Source organism: Nanorana parkeri, unplaced genomic scaffold (genome assembly GCF_000935625.1).
Source record: "Nanorana parkeri isolate BGI_ZX_2015 unplaced genomic scaffold, ASM93562v1 scaffold691, whole genome shotgun sequence".
NCBI lineage: Eukaryota > Metazoa > Chordata > Amphibia > Anura > Dicroglossidae > Nanorana > Nanorana parkeri.
The window spans coordinates 628,204-642,044 of NW_017306959.1; the positions used below are offsets into that span (position 1 = coordinate 628,204).

The 13,841-nt window shown below is 41.0% G+C and overlaps 1 protein-coding gene across 1 annotated transcript in view; it reads right to left on the minus strand.

Moving 5' to 3' along the window:
• LACE1 (lactation elevated 1) overlaps window positions 1–13,841 on the minus strand; it is a 74,727-nt gene that overhangs the window by 3,666 nt on the left and 57,220 nt on the right. The window contains exons 9-11 of the mRNA XM_018563741.1: window positions 9,996–10,066; window positions 9,639–9,739; window positions 724–864 (exon numbers count right to left, since the gene is read on the minus strand). Coding sequence (XP_018419243.1) covers window positions 724–864; window positions 9,639–9,739; window positions 9,996–10,066 — 313 coding nt within the window. The remainder of the gene's footprint in view (window positions 1–723; window positions 865–9,638; window positions 9,740–9,995; window positions 10,067–13,841) is intronic.

Below are 13,841 nucleotides of genomic sequence, written 5' to 3' on the forward strand. Positions count from 1 at the left end.
TATATATATATATATATATATACACACATATACACAAACAAAACATGCAAAAAAAACCTGGCTTTTTGTAATTAGCTAAAAGTCATTTAGACTAATGTAGATGCATTAAATATAGTATTAAACCTTAGAGGCAATTTCACATGGGGGATTTTGCTTCCAGTCCACTAAGATCCCTCCCCAGTATTTCCATTGGTCTTCCTTGTGTATACTGCCCGCACACACTTACCGGTAGTCCGGTATTGATGCCAGCAGTGACAGACCCTTACAGTACACAGAGCTATCCTTCATATATACTGTAGAGTGCAAAAAGTGCACCCATTCAGCTTTACATTTCGACTGCTCCGATATGTCCCCTCAACCTTCTGTATAGTAACATCTCTGACAGGCCCTTCTCTGAACTCTCCATTCTATGTAATGACTATTTCGGTGAATCTGGTACATCATCACGTACAAGAAATGGGTACATTTTTAGTATCTCTTATCCAGAGAGTGTTATAAAAGAAGTCTTTTATGGGAAACCCAGTGTATAGTATACTACATAACAAGTATGCTAGCGATTGCTGTCATTCTGTAAAAGTCTTCTGTCTTACAGACAGTGTAATAGACACTGAATTCAGCAAACTCCCTTAAGAGCTTACACCAACAGACATCAGCGTTACCTATGGGATACTCTATGCAGAGAGTAATCTGGGCTACAAAATCTGACAAATAGAATTACTGTACCTTGTGATCATAGAAGGCATCAATTAGAGTAATGAAACGACGAGCTTCTGAGCGCCTTGACATGTCTAGATGTGGAATTCTTCTGATGAATACGGTGTCAAATTTCTTGCACATTTCCAGGTAGTCACTGGCTCCTAAAGGCTAAACCAGAACAGTGAACACATATATTTTTCTTATTTACTCAACCATGTAAAGTAATATTACATACATATATTTCATATGTGCCACTTAGTACTATGGGGACCATACCCTGCTGCTGGTCCTCTTTGTGAGAATGACTGGTCACCTAAAAAGCCCCTAGTACAAGGGTAGGCAATCTTGGCACTCCAGATGTTGTGGAAGCAATGCTATGAGCCATCAATCACATGCATGTCTCCCAGAGGCATGATGGGAGTTGCTTCTATCCTCATGTAAGCTCTTGCATCTCTTGCAATTCTCTGCAGCCAGTCTTAGGTATTTGCTGCCTTAGACCAGATCACAATGTGCTGATTTCATTTAGCTTCATGGGAAATACAGTTTGCCGGATTGCGCCTTAACGTGGGTATACACGGTATGAATTTTTGTCCGTCTCTTGATGAACCGGCTGCAATTCAATGCGTGGGTGCTGCTGTCTGCACCTTTCCAACTGGCATCCATCAGCTGATCGAAGGAGCATGTCGGAATATTGTTGGCGGAACAAGCTAGCAGCCAATAAGCTGCCAGCTCTGTTCGGGTACTTTGACAGCGGCTGGCAGCCGCTGTCAGAATACCAAGGATCCAGCAGGAGATTGCTCCATCAATACTCATAAGCATTGCCTCTGAAGCATTAATCACTGAATTGGAAGTATCTGTTCTATTTCCTGAAGAGAATAGAAGCGTGTATACCTAACTTAAGTCATCAGAATGTGACATAGGAACAGCAGTCAATCACCTTCCACTACCTAGTAAATTCACACCATATTACAGGATGTGACCAAAGATTTAGCTAAGCAAAAAGGCTTCTCTAGTACTGCATTAAAAGACAGGAATGTGTATTGTAATTTGTGTTCTGAAAGAAGTATTGGGAGAGTAAAATGTACTCTCCCTAATACTTAGAGCTGACGTGTAACAGCTGCAGTGTCCCACGTCAGCTCTAAGTATTAGGGAGAGTACATTTTACTCTCCCAATACTTCTCTATACGGCTCTACAGATCAAGAGCATGATCACTCATCTCCCAGCAAAGTGTGGTGACAACGCTCAGTTATTGCTCCCTGCAGGGATTCTTCCCTCCCCTCTCTGTTCCTATGGCTCTCATTGGAGGGACAGACACGGAGGGGGTGGGCACAGGTTTCCTCTAGTTCTACAGAGGCAAAGCCAGCTGTCAATCAGGCAGCTGGGTGGATCCCAATAATATTGTGCGGCTCTAAACTGTCAGCTTATAGCAGGTAGTGGCCCGCTATATGCTGGCATTGAGTCACAAGTGTACATTAGTAAATGTACTCCTGTGACCCAAAAGAAAAGTAAAGCCAAAAAAGGTTTAGATTTACTTCTCTTTTAAACAGCTGCAGGCATCTATTCAACCTAACGCAGTTAAAGCAGAAACTTTTATCTGAAATCTAATTTAACACCTTAGGTTCCCAAAGGTGTTTCATTTTGTTTGTAGCAACTCACATACAGAATACATCTGTCAATCACATGGACAAGATATCCCTTTCTTGCCAAGAATACAAAACTGCAGCCTGGCAAGCTTTCAGCATCGGCAGCTCAGATCACATAGGGGGCTATTCACAAAAGGGTGAAGAGTTTGGAGAAGGCAGGAGAAGTGAACAATCTAGGACAACACAGCTGATTTGGGAAAAATTCTCCAATTCAGCTCACTTTCTAGTTCAGCTATGTTGTCCTAGATTGTTCACTTCTCCTGTCTACTCCAAACTCTTCACCTTTTTGTGAATAGACCCCATAGCCTCTGGCTACCAATCATTACAGTATGGCTATGGAGTTTAATAAGCAGTGGGTTCGATAAGAGGATCAAAAGAGTAGTACCATGTACAAAGATTTAGTTCCTCCTAAAACCCTATGATTTATCCATACTAGGAAGTAGCAGTGTCCCTGCACACTCCATCCCTAGGAAACCTGATAGAAAGTAGAGAGATTTCCTTTGTCTCCCTGTCAAATGCTCCATTTACTGAAAAGCCCAAATCTTTCATCTCTTATATTAAACTGCTGTAGCTTATCAATTTAAGTGTTATGATACAAACATATGTATAGGATGCTTTTACTCATTCACAAGGATGAATGTTAATTTACTGCTTGGTTTCACATCACATTCAACCTACTCTGCCTGAGCAATTAAAAAGAACTCGTTAATACATAATGCATCTAGTTATAATAAAGATGCCCCAAAAACAAATAATTAAGGCTTTGTGTTCTCAATGAGTTTCTGCACACTTCAACCTTTGTGAATATTAGTGTGGTACAGAATGTGCAGACAGTACTTTATCATTATCAATGAGGAGATGCAACATAAGTGCCTCATAGCACCGTCTTTATACAAATAGCCAAAGGAATCTGGCCCCAGACAGTATCTGTATGTTTTTATGGTGAACATGATAGCACTTTCCAATCTGCTACAATGAGTGTCTAATATGCTGTGTTCATTTAACTTCAGAGATCAGCAGGCTCGCAGCAGTGAAGATTTTCTGATTCATTCGTCTTGAAGATCTTGAAAGGCATTTTTAAATAAATAAATAAAACATACATTTTGATGTTAGGCTTTCATGCTTCATTACTAGTTCTCACTTAGAATTAAACTGACAGGATAGAAATATGGGAGCAGTCACTAATGACTGGTTACGGATGGTGCACATCTCAGGGTTATTATGTTGATCCTTCTTTTACTACCTTGTTAATCACTGAATTGGAATAAGTATGCGAATAACAAACGTGAAACACAAAAGAAATTAAGCACTCACCGTTGTTTCCTTAGAGGTATAGACTAGTGTATAGAAGAGAGGTTTCCCTAGGAGATCCCACTGTGTTGTCACTCTGCAAAATACAGCATGGGTCTCTGTGCTCACTTGTTCTAATTCTTGTCTTCAATGCACTCCATAAGAAGATACTTTAAGGACACTCGCGGCATACAACTCTTCATTTATATGCCAAGTGGCAAAGGTGAAACACATTTAAATGCTGTCTGGCCTTACAACCGTTTCATGTGTAACATACGGAGGAGACAGAGAGAGAGAGAGAGCTCCCAGTGACGCCACCACGGCCAGGAATCTTTCATTGATTCTATTAAAAGCTTGTTCTTAATTTTTACTAGTACTGTGTACATCATGGAGTCTCTCTTACTCCACACATGTTGACTTGAGTGTGGGAGATAAGAGAGAAGGAGAAGTGGCAATAAATTAGGGCTCTGGATTAGGGTGATATCCTGCCCCCCTTGGGGGAAAAGGGATCTGCTGGGCAGAACCTTAGTGATAAGCTCTTGCAGTAAGTTCACTGGCTTTCTTGAGGGAGTGTAAACCAAGGGAACAGGTACTGTGAAGGCAATTCCTCACTTTGGTGGTGGTAGTTACGTTGGAGTGGTGGTCGACATAGTCCATCAGTTGGTGTACAAGGACTATTGTGGTCTTTCACTGGAATATTTAACTGAATTAAATTTGTGGTGTTTCACAGTTATTGGTCACTGTATATTTTGAATTCATTGAGGGGAATTTATCAGAACTGGAGCAGACAAAATCTGGAGCAGTTGCCCAGGACAACCAATCAGCTTTTCTCTTCAGTTTGTTCAGTTAAGATTTGAAAATGAAAGAGAGAAGCTGATTGGTTGCCGTGCACAACTGCTCCAGAGTTTATCTGCTCCAGTTTTGATAAATTCCTCTCACTGTATTTGTGTTACATTTCAAGAGTTAAGTGTGGCACAATTTATTATATTATTTTATTGAGTGGTTCACCATAGTGCTCACTGCAGGGTATAATAATGGCACGAAGCGTTTTTCATCTAGTTTCATACATGTAGGATACTACTGCACAAGCTTTATCAAGGGCAAAAGGATAACCCCAGTGTAACGTCTACCGCTTTTTATTTATAAATTCTCATCTATGGCATAGTATTGGTATCGGTGCCGATAAAGAGTATTGCTCCCATACCTTCCCTTATACCAGGAACTTCTGGTCAGTAGGGATGGTCCGCAGGTTCGAATTGAACATGAGTTCGAATCGAACATTGGCCGTTCGAGCGCTCGCCGAACTTTATGGGATGTTTGCGGTCTGTTCGACTGTGCAATCAGTTAAGATTTGAAAATGAAAGAGAGAAGCTGATTGGTTGCCATGCACAGCTGCTCCAGAGTTTATCTGCTCCAGTTTTGATAAATTCCTCTCACTGTATTTGTGTTACATTTCAAGAGTTAAGCGTGGCACAATTTATTATATTATTTTATTGAGTGGTTCACCATAGTGCTCACTGCAGGGTATAATAATGGCACGAAGCGTTTTTCATCTAGTTTCATACATGTAGGATACTGCAAAGCTTTATCAAGGGCAAAAGGATAACCCCAGTGTAACGTCTACCGCTTTTTATTTAAATGGGTATGTCTTCACAATAAACCCCTTCCCAGCAGTGGGGTCAGTCTGCTCTGAAAAATCTTATATCATCTGCAATTACCATAAAATCCTAATACAATTATTTCTAAGCAAAATACATTGGGCTCCAGTTACATATATTTTATATCTTTCATTCAGTTTAAATTCTCTGTATATCTCTCTTTCAGCCTCAGCGTCTTCTACTTTTGCACAACACAACGGCACAAGCTCTAACAATTGACTCCAGACCCACCGAAACCATGCTATACAAGGGCAGAGTAGAGGGAAATCTAAAGAATGAATATATTAACCAAATTTGTGACTTGTTGAAGTTTGTTTTGAAAAGTCATTTCTTTTTGATGGTCAGTGGTACAATCAAGATAGCGGAGTGGGAAATCCTGTGGCACCTACGTATATATGTATGCGCATTATTGGAGTAAGAATGGATCTTCATTGAGGGCAATTCATATATATGTTTCATCAGGATGGGGATTTGCTATATTGATAATGGCCCTGATAGTTTAGTGTGGCAATAGTTTCAATTTGGAAGAGTTCATGTGATATTTAAATATAAATACAGTCAGTATGGCATTCCCTAATGCCCTGCTTTATTATGATCTTTATCACCATTTGCAGGTTAAAAAAAAAGGATTCCTTATGGCCAATTTGTGTGTCTGAGGCGTAATATGTGTGATAAAGATTTTTGTAAATATGCTGATGATTTGAGCAGGAGGTTAAGAAGAAGGGGATATAATAAGAAAGAAATCGAAGCAGCACGCAATAGAGCTTGGAAACAAGAAGGGATTTAGTGAGTAATGATAAAAAAAGCAGGAAGGAATAAAAGTGATTACTTCTATTTCTCTTATAAATTCTCATCTATGGCATAGTATTGGTATCGGTGCCGATACAGAGTATTGCTCCATAACCTTCCCTGATACCAGGAACTTCTGGTCAGTAGGGATGGTCCGCCGGTTCGAATTGAACATGAGTTCGAATCTAACATTGGCCGTTCGAGCGTTCGCCGAACTTTATGGGATGTTTGTGGTCTGTTCGACTGTGCAACATCCCATACTGCAAAGAGCCCTCTGAAGCTCTAATTGGTTAAAGACTTGCACCTGACTACAGGTCAGGTGCAAGACTTTGTCCAATCAGGGCTCAGTACTCATTTGGATCCACGATTGGGCAAAGTCATGATGACTCTGCCCAATCATGTCTCGCCTGTCAGATGCTGGCAAACTACACAATTGGGGCGGAGCTAGCTGTCACCGCTAGCTCCGCTCAATTGTTTGGAACAATTGTTAGGAACCCTACGCTTTTTTTTTTTTTTAATGGTCCCTCCTAACATTCCTAAAAGACCTTAAGGGTCTGGTATTGCTTGGGAGGGAGAACTGCACACTTTAAGAGCAAAAAAAAAAAAATATTTTAAATAGAAATGTAAGTATTGCTGCAGCAGGTTCTATACACCCCACAGATCCGCCACTTCACATGCAGGTTAAGTGGACCCCCCAGGCACAATATTTGAAGGAATTTTTTATTCTTTCCCTTTAAGTGATGTTAGAATCACTGCTCTTTTAAAAACTGTATTTTTTTTTCATTGATTCCTGTCCCCCAGGGCAGTACCCCGGACCCCCATACACCTTTTATGGACAATAACTTGCATATAAGCACTTTTAAAAGGGGACAATCATTTTCGAAAGTTCGACCCCCATTGACTTGCATTAGGTTCGAGTTCGTATTAGAACTTTTCGGCTGTTCGGGTGTTCGAATACGAACCGAACACGGGGGTGTTCGGCCCATCACTGCTGGTCAGAGGGAGATTTCCTCTGACCGGCAGTGCCGCAAGGGAACATTGAGCCGGCTTACCCGCCATTCCGGAAGCCGGGCGGCGGGTAATGACTCGCTGCCCGGTTTCCTGATTGGCCGAGAAGTCGGCTCCATGCTATTTGTCCGGCTTGATGCTCATGGGGCGGGAAGCCGGCTCCATGTTGATTCAAGTAATGATCCGCTGCCTTGCTTCCTGATTGCCTGGGTAGCCGGCTCCATGCTAGCGGAGGTACCAGTATCGGCCAGTTCCGAAATATAAATATCAGTACTCGTATTCGATAGCGAAAAAAACGGCATCGGTGCATCCCTAGTAGATAGAATTTAACAAATAATGAGAAACAACTAGCATATAGGGCAACAAAATGGGAGATAAAAAAAAGAGGTACCCAATTGTAACATTCAGGAGATGTAAAACGAATAAAGATTATTTAGTCAGTAGTGACTTTAAACACAAGAAAAAGACACCTGGTTGTCAGACATGTGTCCAATAGGCAATTTCTGCTGTGGCAATTTTAGTGTATGCCTCCATATGATTTAAGATAAGAAAGGTAAAATTAGGGGGTTATATTCATTGCCTTAAAGAGTTATCTATGTGCAGGACACAGTATGCAGTATACCATATGCTGTGCCGTTGCAGTTTTTATCTTATTGGAAAGATAATCAGGATGTTAAAAGAATGTATTCAGAAGCATTTGAGATCTATTGAGACTGGTGTGGGCCCCCCCTTGGTTCATTGCCCATATTCAGAATACTCATAGTAGTGATATATACGGATGGTGAATTTAATGGGTCTAAAAACAAAAAAATTTAAAATTAGTTCTTGTAGAGGTGATGAAGGCAGAATTTTATTGCAGGAGGTAGCAAAATGAATTTCACTGACAGAAGCAACATCTCAGTTTGAATGACAGGAATTATTTAAATAATTTTTAATCATGCACGGTGCAGTCCGATTATGTGGTCTCCTTTGGATCTGCCATTGCCTACATGGTGAAAGGGCCTGTCTGGTTTACTGTGGATTGTTTTGGTCTGTCCTCATATAGCACAGTCTTGTTGGGTCTGGAGGTCATTACAGTATATAGAGATAGTGCAGTTGGGTTGTGATATATATGGCGAGCTTTGTAATAAAGCTTGCTTCAATCCTGCAAAAGTAGAGGAGACGGCTGAGTCTGAATGAGAGATATATAGTAAATTTAAATCTAATAAAAGGTATACAATATATGTACCTGGAGCACAATGTATATTGCTTAGATATAATTGCATTAGGATTGTATAGTGATTTCAGATTCTATGAGATGTTTTAGAGCCGATTAACCCCACTGCTGGGAAGAAGTTAATTGTGAAAACGGACCTGTACACGCCTTTGAAAGCACTTGTATGTTACATATGAAATGGTCGTAAGGTCATGGTCATGAGGCAAGGTGTTTAAATGTTTTTAACCTTTGCTGTTTTTGAAATGTAATAAAGAGAGTTGAATACAGCAAGTGCTCTTAAAGTATCTTCTTATGAAGTATGCGAATATCAGCCGTCCATTGGTGGCATACGTATTCCAGGTCAAAGACAGCCAAGGAGCGTGCACCTTCAAATATAAGTCAGCAATGCCAACATGAATATTTCTATCCTACTAGTTTAGCGGACAATAGATACTGGTGTGAAAATATAGGTAGGTTAGCAGTAGGTGTAGATTAAAGATCAAGTATGTGTGATAAATGTATTTTTCATTTATGATAAGTTCCATGCAAACAAAACCATCAAACACTCACAGCAGTTACATTTCCCCCAAAACATTGGCAAAAATGTAGTGAGGTTTATTGGCTCTTGAATATTTATTGCATTGTAGAGTACACTTTGTCTGCTGGAACCAGATGTTTTGCAATATATGGGCAACTGTCCTCAGCATCAGAAAATAATCCAAGCCATAGGCTTATGATCCACCACTGAATAAAATCTGAAATTCTTTCAATGCAAAATGTTTTCAGTTGTCATTTTACTAACAGGCCCCATAAAGCGCCTGCTCCAAGGTACATAGAATATCATGACACTGAAGCCAATCAAAGCATTAGAAAACAATTTTTAGGGATGATAAGGTCTATTACGATTAACAATTTAGCAGCCAAGTAACTGACTAGAAGAGGTCTGTAGAGAATTGCTGTCTCTTCTTTATTCTTCAGAATTCCAATGCACTGACACATTCATTAGCAGCATTTCCATTAAAAAATATTTTGTTCACATAATGTCTGCTGTCCAAACCTTCTCCCAAACTAGCAACTTTTTTTCCACAGCAAACAAATTCAACTTTGTCCATTTGTCGCATTTTAATGGCCCTTTAATAAAGTCAGCAGAGAAAAGTGCAGTTTTGTGCTAATAACATTAAAATGGGAGGTTGTCATACAATAACTGTACTGTGCAGTGAATAATGTGGGTGTGCTGCTGTTTGAAAATAGGCTTTTGTTCACTGTTTAAGAAAAACATGTTCGGAGAATGCAAAAACAAAAAAAAACTCTGAAAAACAGAGGGGGTGTTAACTTGTTTATAGTTGCTGGGCACTTACACGGTCACAGAGTTCCTCAAGTGTGCAGTCAGCAATGGATCCACAGGCTTTGCTCAGCTTCAGCTCCCTGCCCTGCACTTTCAGAATCCTTGGTCTTGTTACTATGGAAACGGGAACAAAAGCTCAGTCTTGTCTGGATAATTACCCTAAAATTCATCCCTTACAGCTAGGAAATGCATAGCTTGATGAATAATAGCGCATGATTCAACACATAAATTAGACAAAATGCTGATACAATGACTGCCACTTGAGTGTGGCATCAACCCATAGACAGCAATGGAACTTATTAATTGGTCAGTGGAGATTGGGCATTGTGTTTTAAATGCGTTCTTTTTCAGGAGAAATTAACTTACGTACCATCATTTTGTTTCTGAGCCAGCTCATCAAACAACTTATCCATGACAGCCTCCACATCAGCTTCACTTGTGCTACAGAGAAAAGAAGAATAGCATGTGAAATTAATAACACTCAAAGCCAGCATCTAACAGCTGCCTCGGACCGCTTAGCTTCCTGCCCATACACCTATACATCTATATTCAAAGGGAAAAGGATGTTATGTTCTAAACACAAACATTACATTTACAATGCACTTCAAAAGTGGGAATATTAACTTGCAGGCAGATGATTTGGCCTTATTTGCATACACTGAAAGGCTCATGTGATTCCAACAGCTTCTAGTAATGAGGCAACACAGGCACAACAAAGCTCTTAATGCTATGTGTACACAAAGAGGCAGAGTAAGCTACTGGCTTTCACTTGCATGCACAGCAAAAGTAAACACACCGGACCACTGAATATCTTTTATTCATGTGTGTGCTGGACTTGGTGTATAATAGAGATATGAGCTTTTATAAAAGACTAGCCTCCCACAAAAGATATTGTTCTTTGATTAAGTGTTCACAATAGAAGATTTAAGGATTTTAACTAAATCACAGCTACGCATCATAGGACTGGCACAATATGGCAAACGGCAATGTGCAAAGTTCAAAAACTCATGGCAACCAAATATACTATTTCACTTATTCTACAACAAATGTTGAACTTAGCTTGGTTGCTACAGGTTACTGAGCGGAAGGAACATTTTTGGCACAGAGATAAAATGATGTGCTGCTATCCCAGCAACTACCTCATCTTTCTCCATGTCACTGGTCTGAGTGGACTCCCTGTGTCAATCATTTTATTCGTAGGCTCCTCCATGGAGCAGAGGCTAAGAAGTGCCTTCTTTATGCAACTTTGCGAGGTGACATCCCAGGGCGCAGACTTTAGATTTGGCACACCATCAACAGCTAATAAGAAACTGGTGTTCCAAACTGTTGGGCAAAACTACAGTCCACATAACTTAGCATAGATCAGCACAAGTGGCAGACAGACTCATATCACAGAAGGTAGAAGAAAGGCCCAAGCCGGGGTCATAATCATAGTAGAATGGGATACTGAAGTTAAAAAGGACAAAACATGAACTCCTTGGTCATGCACAATGCCAATACACTGAGAAGAATTTCAATCTAGTAGAATTATACTGATGGCATAGTCTTCGTACACTATTTCAACCAGTAGATGGAGCAGACTCACACATATGGGAAATGTGCCCAGACACAAAGGGGAAAGAATGTCTACAGGCAATCTTGTCGACAGGATAAAAGGACAGCCAGCTTCCCAAGGGAGTTAAATGGCAATACTACCGATTCCTGAAAGAATAACTAATTACAGTAAACTCCCCCGTTATCTGGAATCAACAGGGATTGGTAGATTGCGGATAAATGTAGTTTCTGTTTGCTTGACAGTTACTATTAAAAATAGGTCTAACTAATGCCTTACCCCATACTAAACCGTACAATAACAGTATATTGTACTCTAAATCATTTGCAATACATTGCAGTACTGGGAGTAATCACTAGGTGGCACTTGTCTACAAGGTAACAACTTTCACTTCACAACCGATCGATCAGACACCCGTTTCCAGGATAACACATCACTTTTCAGAGATCATCAGGAACTCATTCTCCCAATCATCCAACAGAGTTCAGCCTGTTCCTGTGCCTTTCCATGCTCCAGAGCCCTCTCTCTCTCCTAGAAGGTGGGAGATCGGCAGAACAGTGAGTACACAGGGGATTGTTTTTTGCCGTTAGATGAGACTGCCGGTTAGCTGAGGCTACATTGCAGCTCACCGGTCCTTCGATGGGGTCAGCTGCATTGATTTTCTTTTTTCAGGCTGATAACTTTTTCATCAAGTGCAGAAAACAGTTTTCTTGTCCTGTAAAATCTGTTTCTTGGAGCACATTACAGAACACAGGGAGTTAAAAATCAAAGTTGTATGGTCTGTCCTGTATAACCCCTCCACTCTCAGTCTGCCTCAGTTTTTTAGCGAGCAATACAAGAGTGGATCACAGAAAACAAAGGGTAGGGTCCTTTGTCCTGTGATGTACTGAAATAGATTCTACAGGTAAGACAAAAATTCTGTTTTCTTGATCGTACATCAAAAGACAGAGAGAGTTAATCCTGGAACCAATGGGAGGTTCCAAAGTAGTCCAAAAGAGGGGCGGGCAACAGACCAAACAATGGCTAATAGACCCATTAAAAAAACACGTAAAAATGGAGAAGCCAAGCTTGTATAGAGGTGGGGGTTGAGACATCTATTGTCTGCCACATACAATGCTGTTTTAACACCTCTCTCTGGGCAGGTTATTAACTCCTAGCGCCCACTATGCAAATGCTATCAACATCTGGTTGTGACTAACGGATTATGTGGATTGGAGCGACATTCACCATATTTATTCCCAGATAATTTTTTACAAGTCATTCTGAATTGAGAAAGCTGGTTGGATGACCAGTGAAACTTCTTCAAGAAAAATACAGCAAATCCAGTTGCCTTGACTTATTTTTTTACAGATATACCATGACCTGGATGAATGAGAACCTTCACAGACATACGTCCAACTGATAAGACTTGGCAAAAGTGTGAACAGAGAAGAGCCAATTCAGAAAAACACCTGGCCAAAAGATGGCGACAAGGAAGGCAAGCTTTACAAGTGGGTAGGATCCAGGGACTGAACCTGGTTGTCCCACATAGTCAAATGTTGAGCTGCAATGGCCTTGAGTGTAATTGAGCATAGGGGACTGCCCTAATGGAAGCCAACATCAAGCCCAGTCATTAATGTAAAAGCAAACGGTTGGGCGACCCGTCTGCAGAGTTCAAACATGGAAGCGGACAGACTGGATCTTTTATGGGGGAAGGAAACCACTGGACAGGGCCATGTCTATGACTAGAACCAGGTACTCAAAGTAATGAGAGGGTTCCAGTGCCATCTGAAGCTCTGTATGGTTTGTATCATCTGAATAATGTGGAAGGATAAGGCTTGCAGCAACTGCCCTCTGAAGAGAAGGACATCTAAGAACCCCACTATGGGGCCAGCACCTTGGTGAAGACCCGAGGCACAGTGGACAGACCTAACGGAAGCGCAACAAATTGGTAGTGTTGCGTGTTTCACAGAAAGCGCTGATGGGCAGGAAAAATAGGGAAGTGCAAATAAGCAACCTTGATATCCACTGACACCACAATGTCTCCCAGGTGAAAAGAGGTAATGACATAGTGGGAAGATTATCTTCAGAACTTGTGGACTTGCAGGAACGCAAGGGGAATGTTTAGATGGAGAGAAGGGTAAATCCCCCCCAGCTCCCCTTTGAATTGGGGACAGAAAACATGTTAGGAATAGAACCACTGAAATGTTTCTGCTTCTGGAATAGGGACTATGATCACCTTAGAAAATAGCTGACCTAGGGCAGCCAAAAGATCCATTAATCTTTGGGGGTATCTTGGCAACTTTGACAGCAGGAAGTGAGGAGGATGCAGGGAGCGAAACTCCAGTTTGTAACCCTTGATTATGATGCTCTGGACCAAGGCATCATGAATGTCCCAGGCCCAGGAGGATGAAGCAGCTGACAGACATCCCCTCTAATGAAAGTGGGGGTGCCCCTTCATAGTGATGAGGGCTTGTTCCCAAATTTAGTGGGCATGGAGGGCCAAGGCTGGACAGGAAGCAAACTATTTAGCTTTTTCTGTAAACTACTAACCTCCTGAGAGATAAACAAATGCAGACAGTCCAGCCTGTGTGACAATCATGGCTGCAGATACTGTGGAGCAGTGAGTGTATGCACAGGAAGTATGTTATTCGCAAGACTACCAGGTAAAGATAAAAGGGGGGG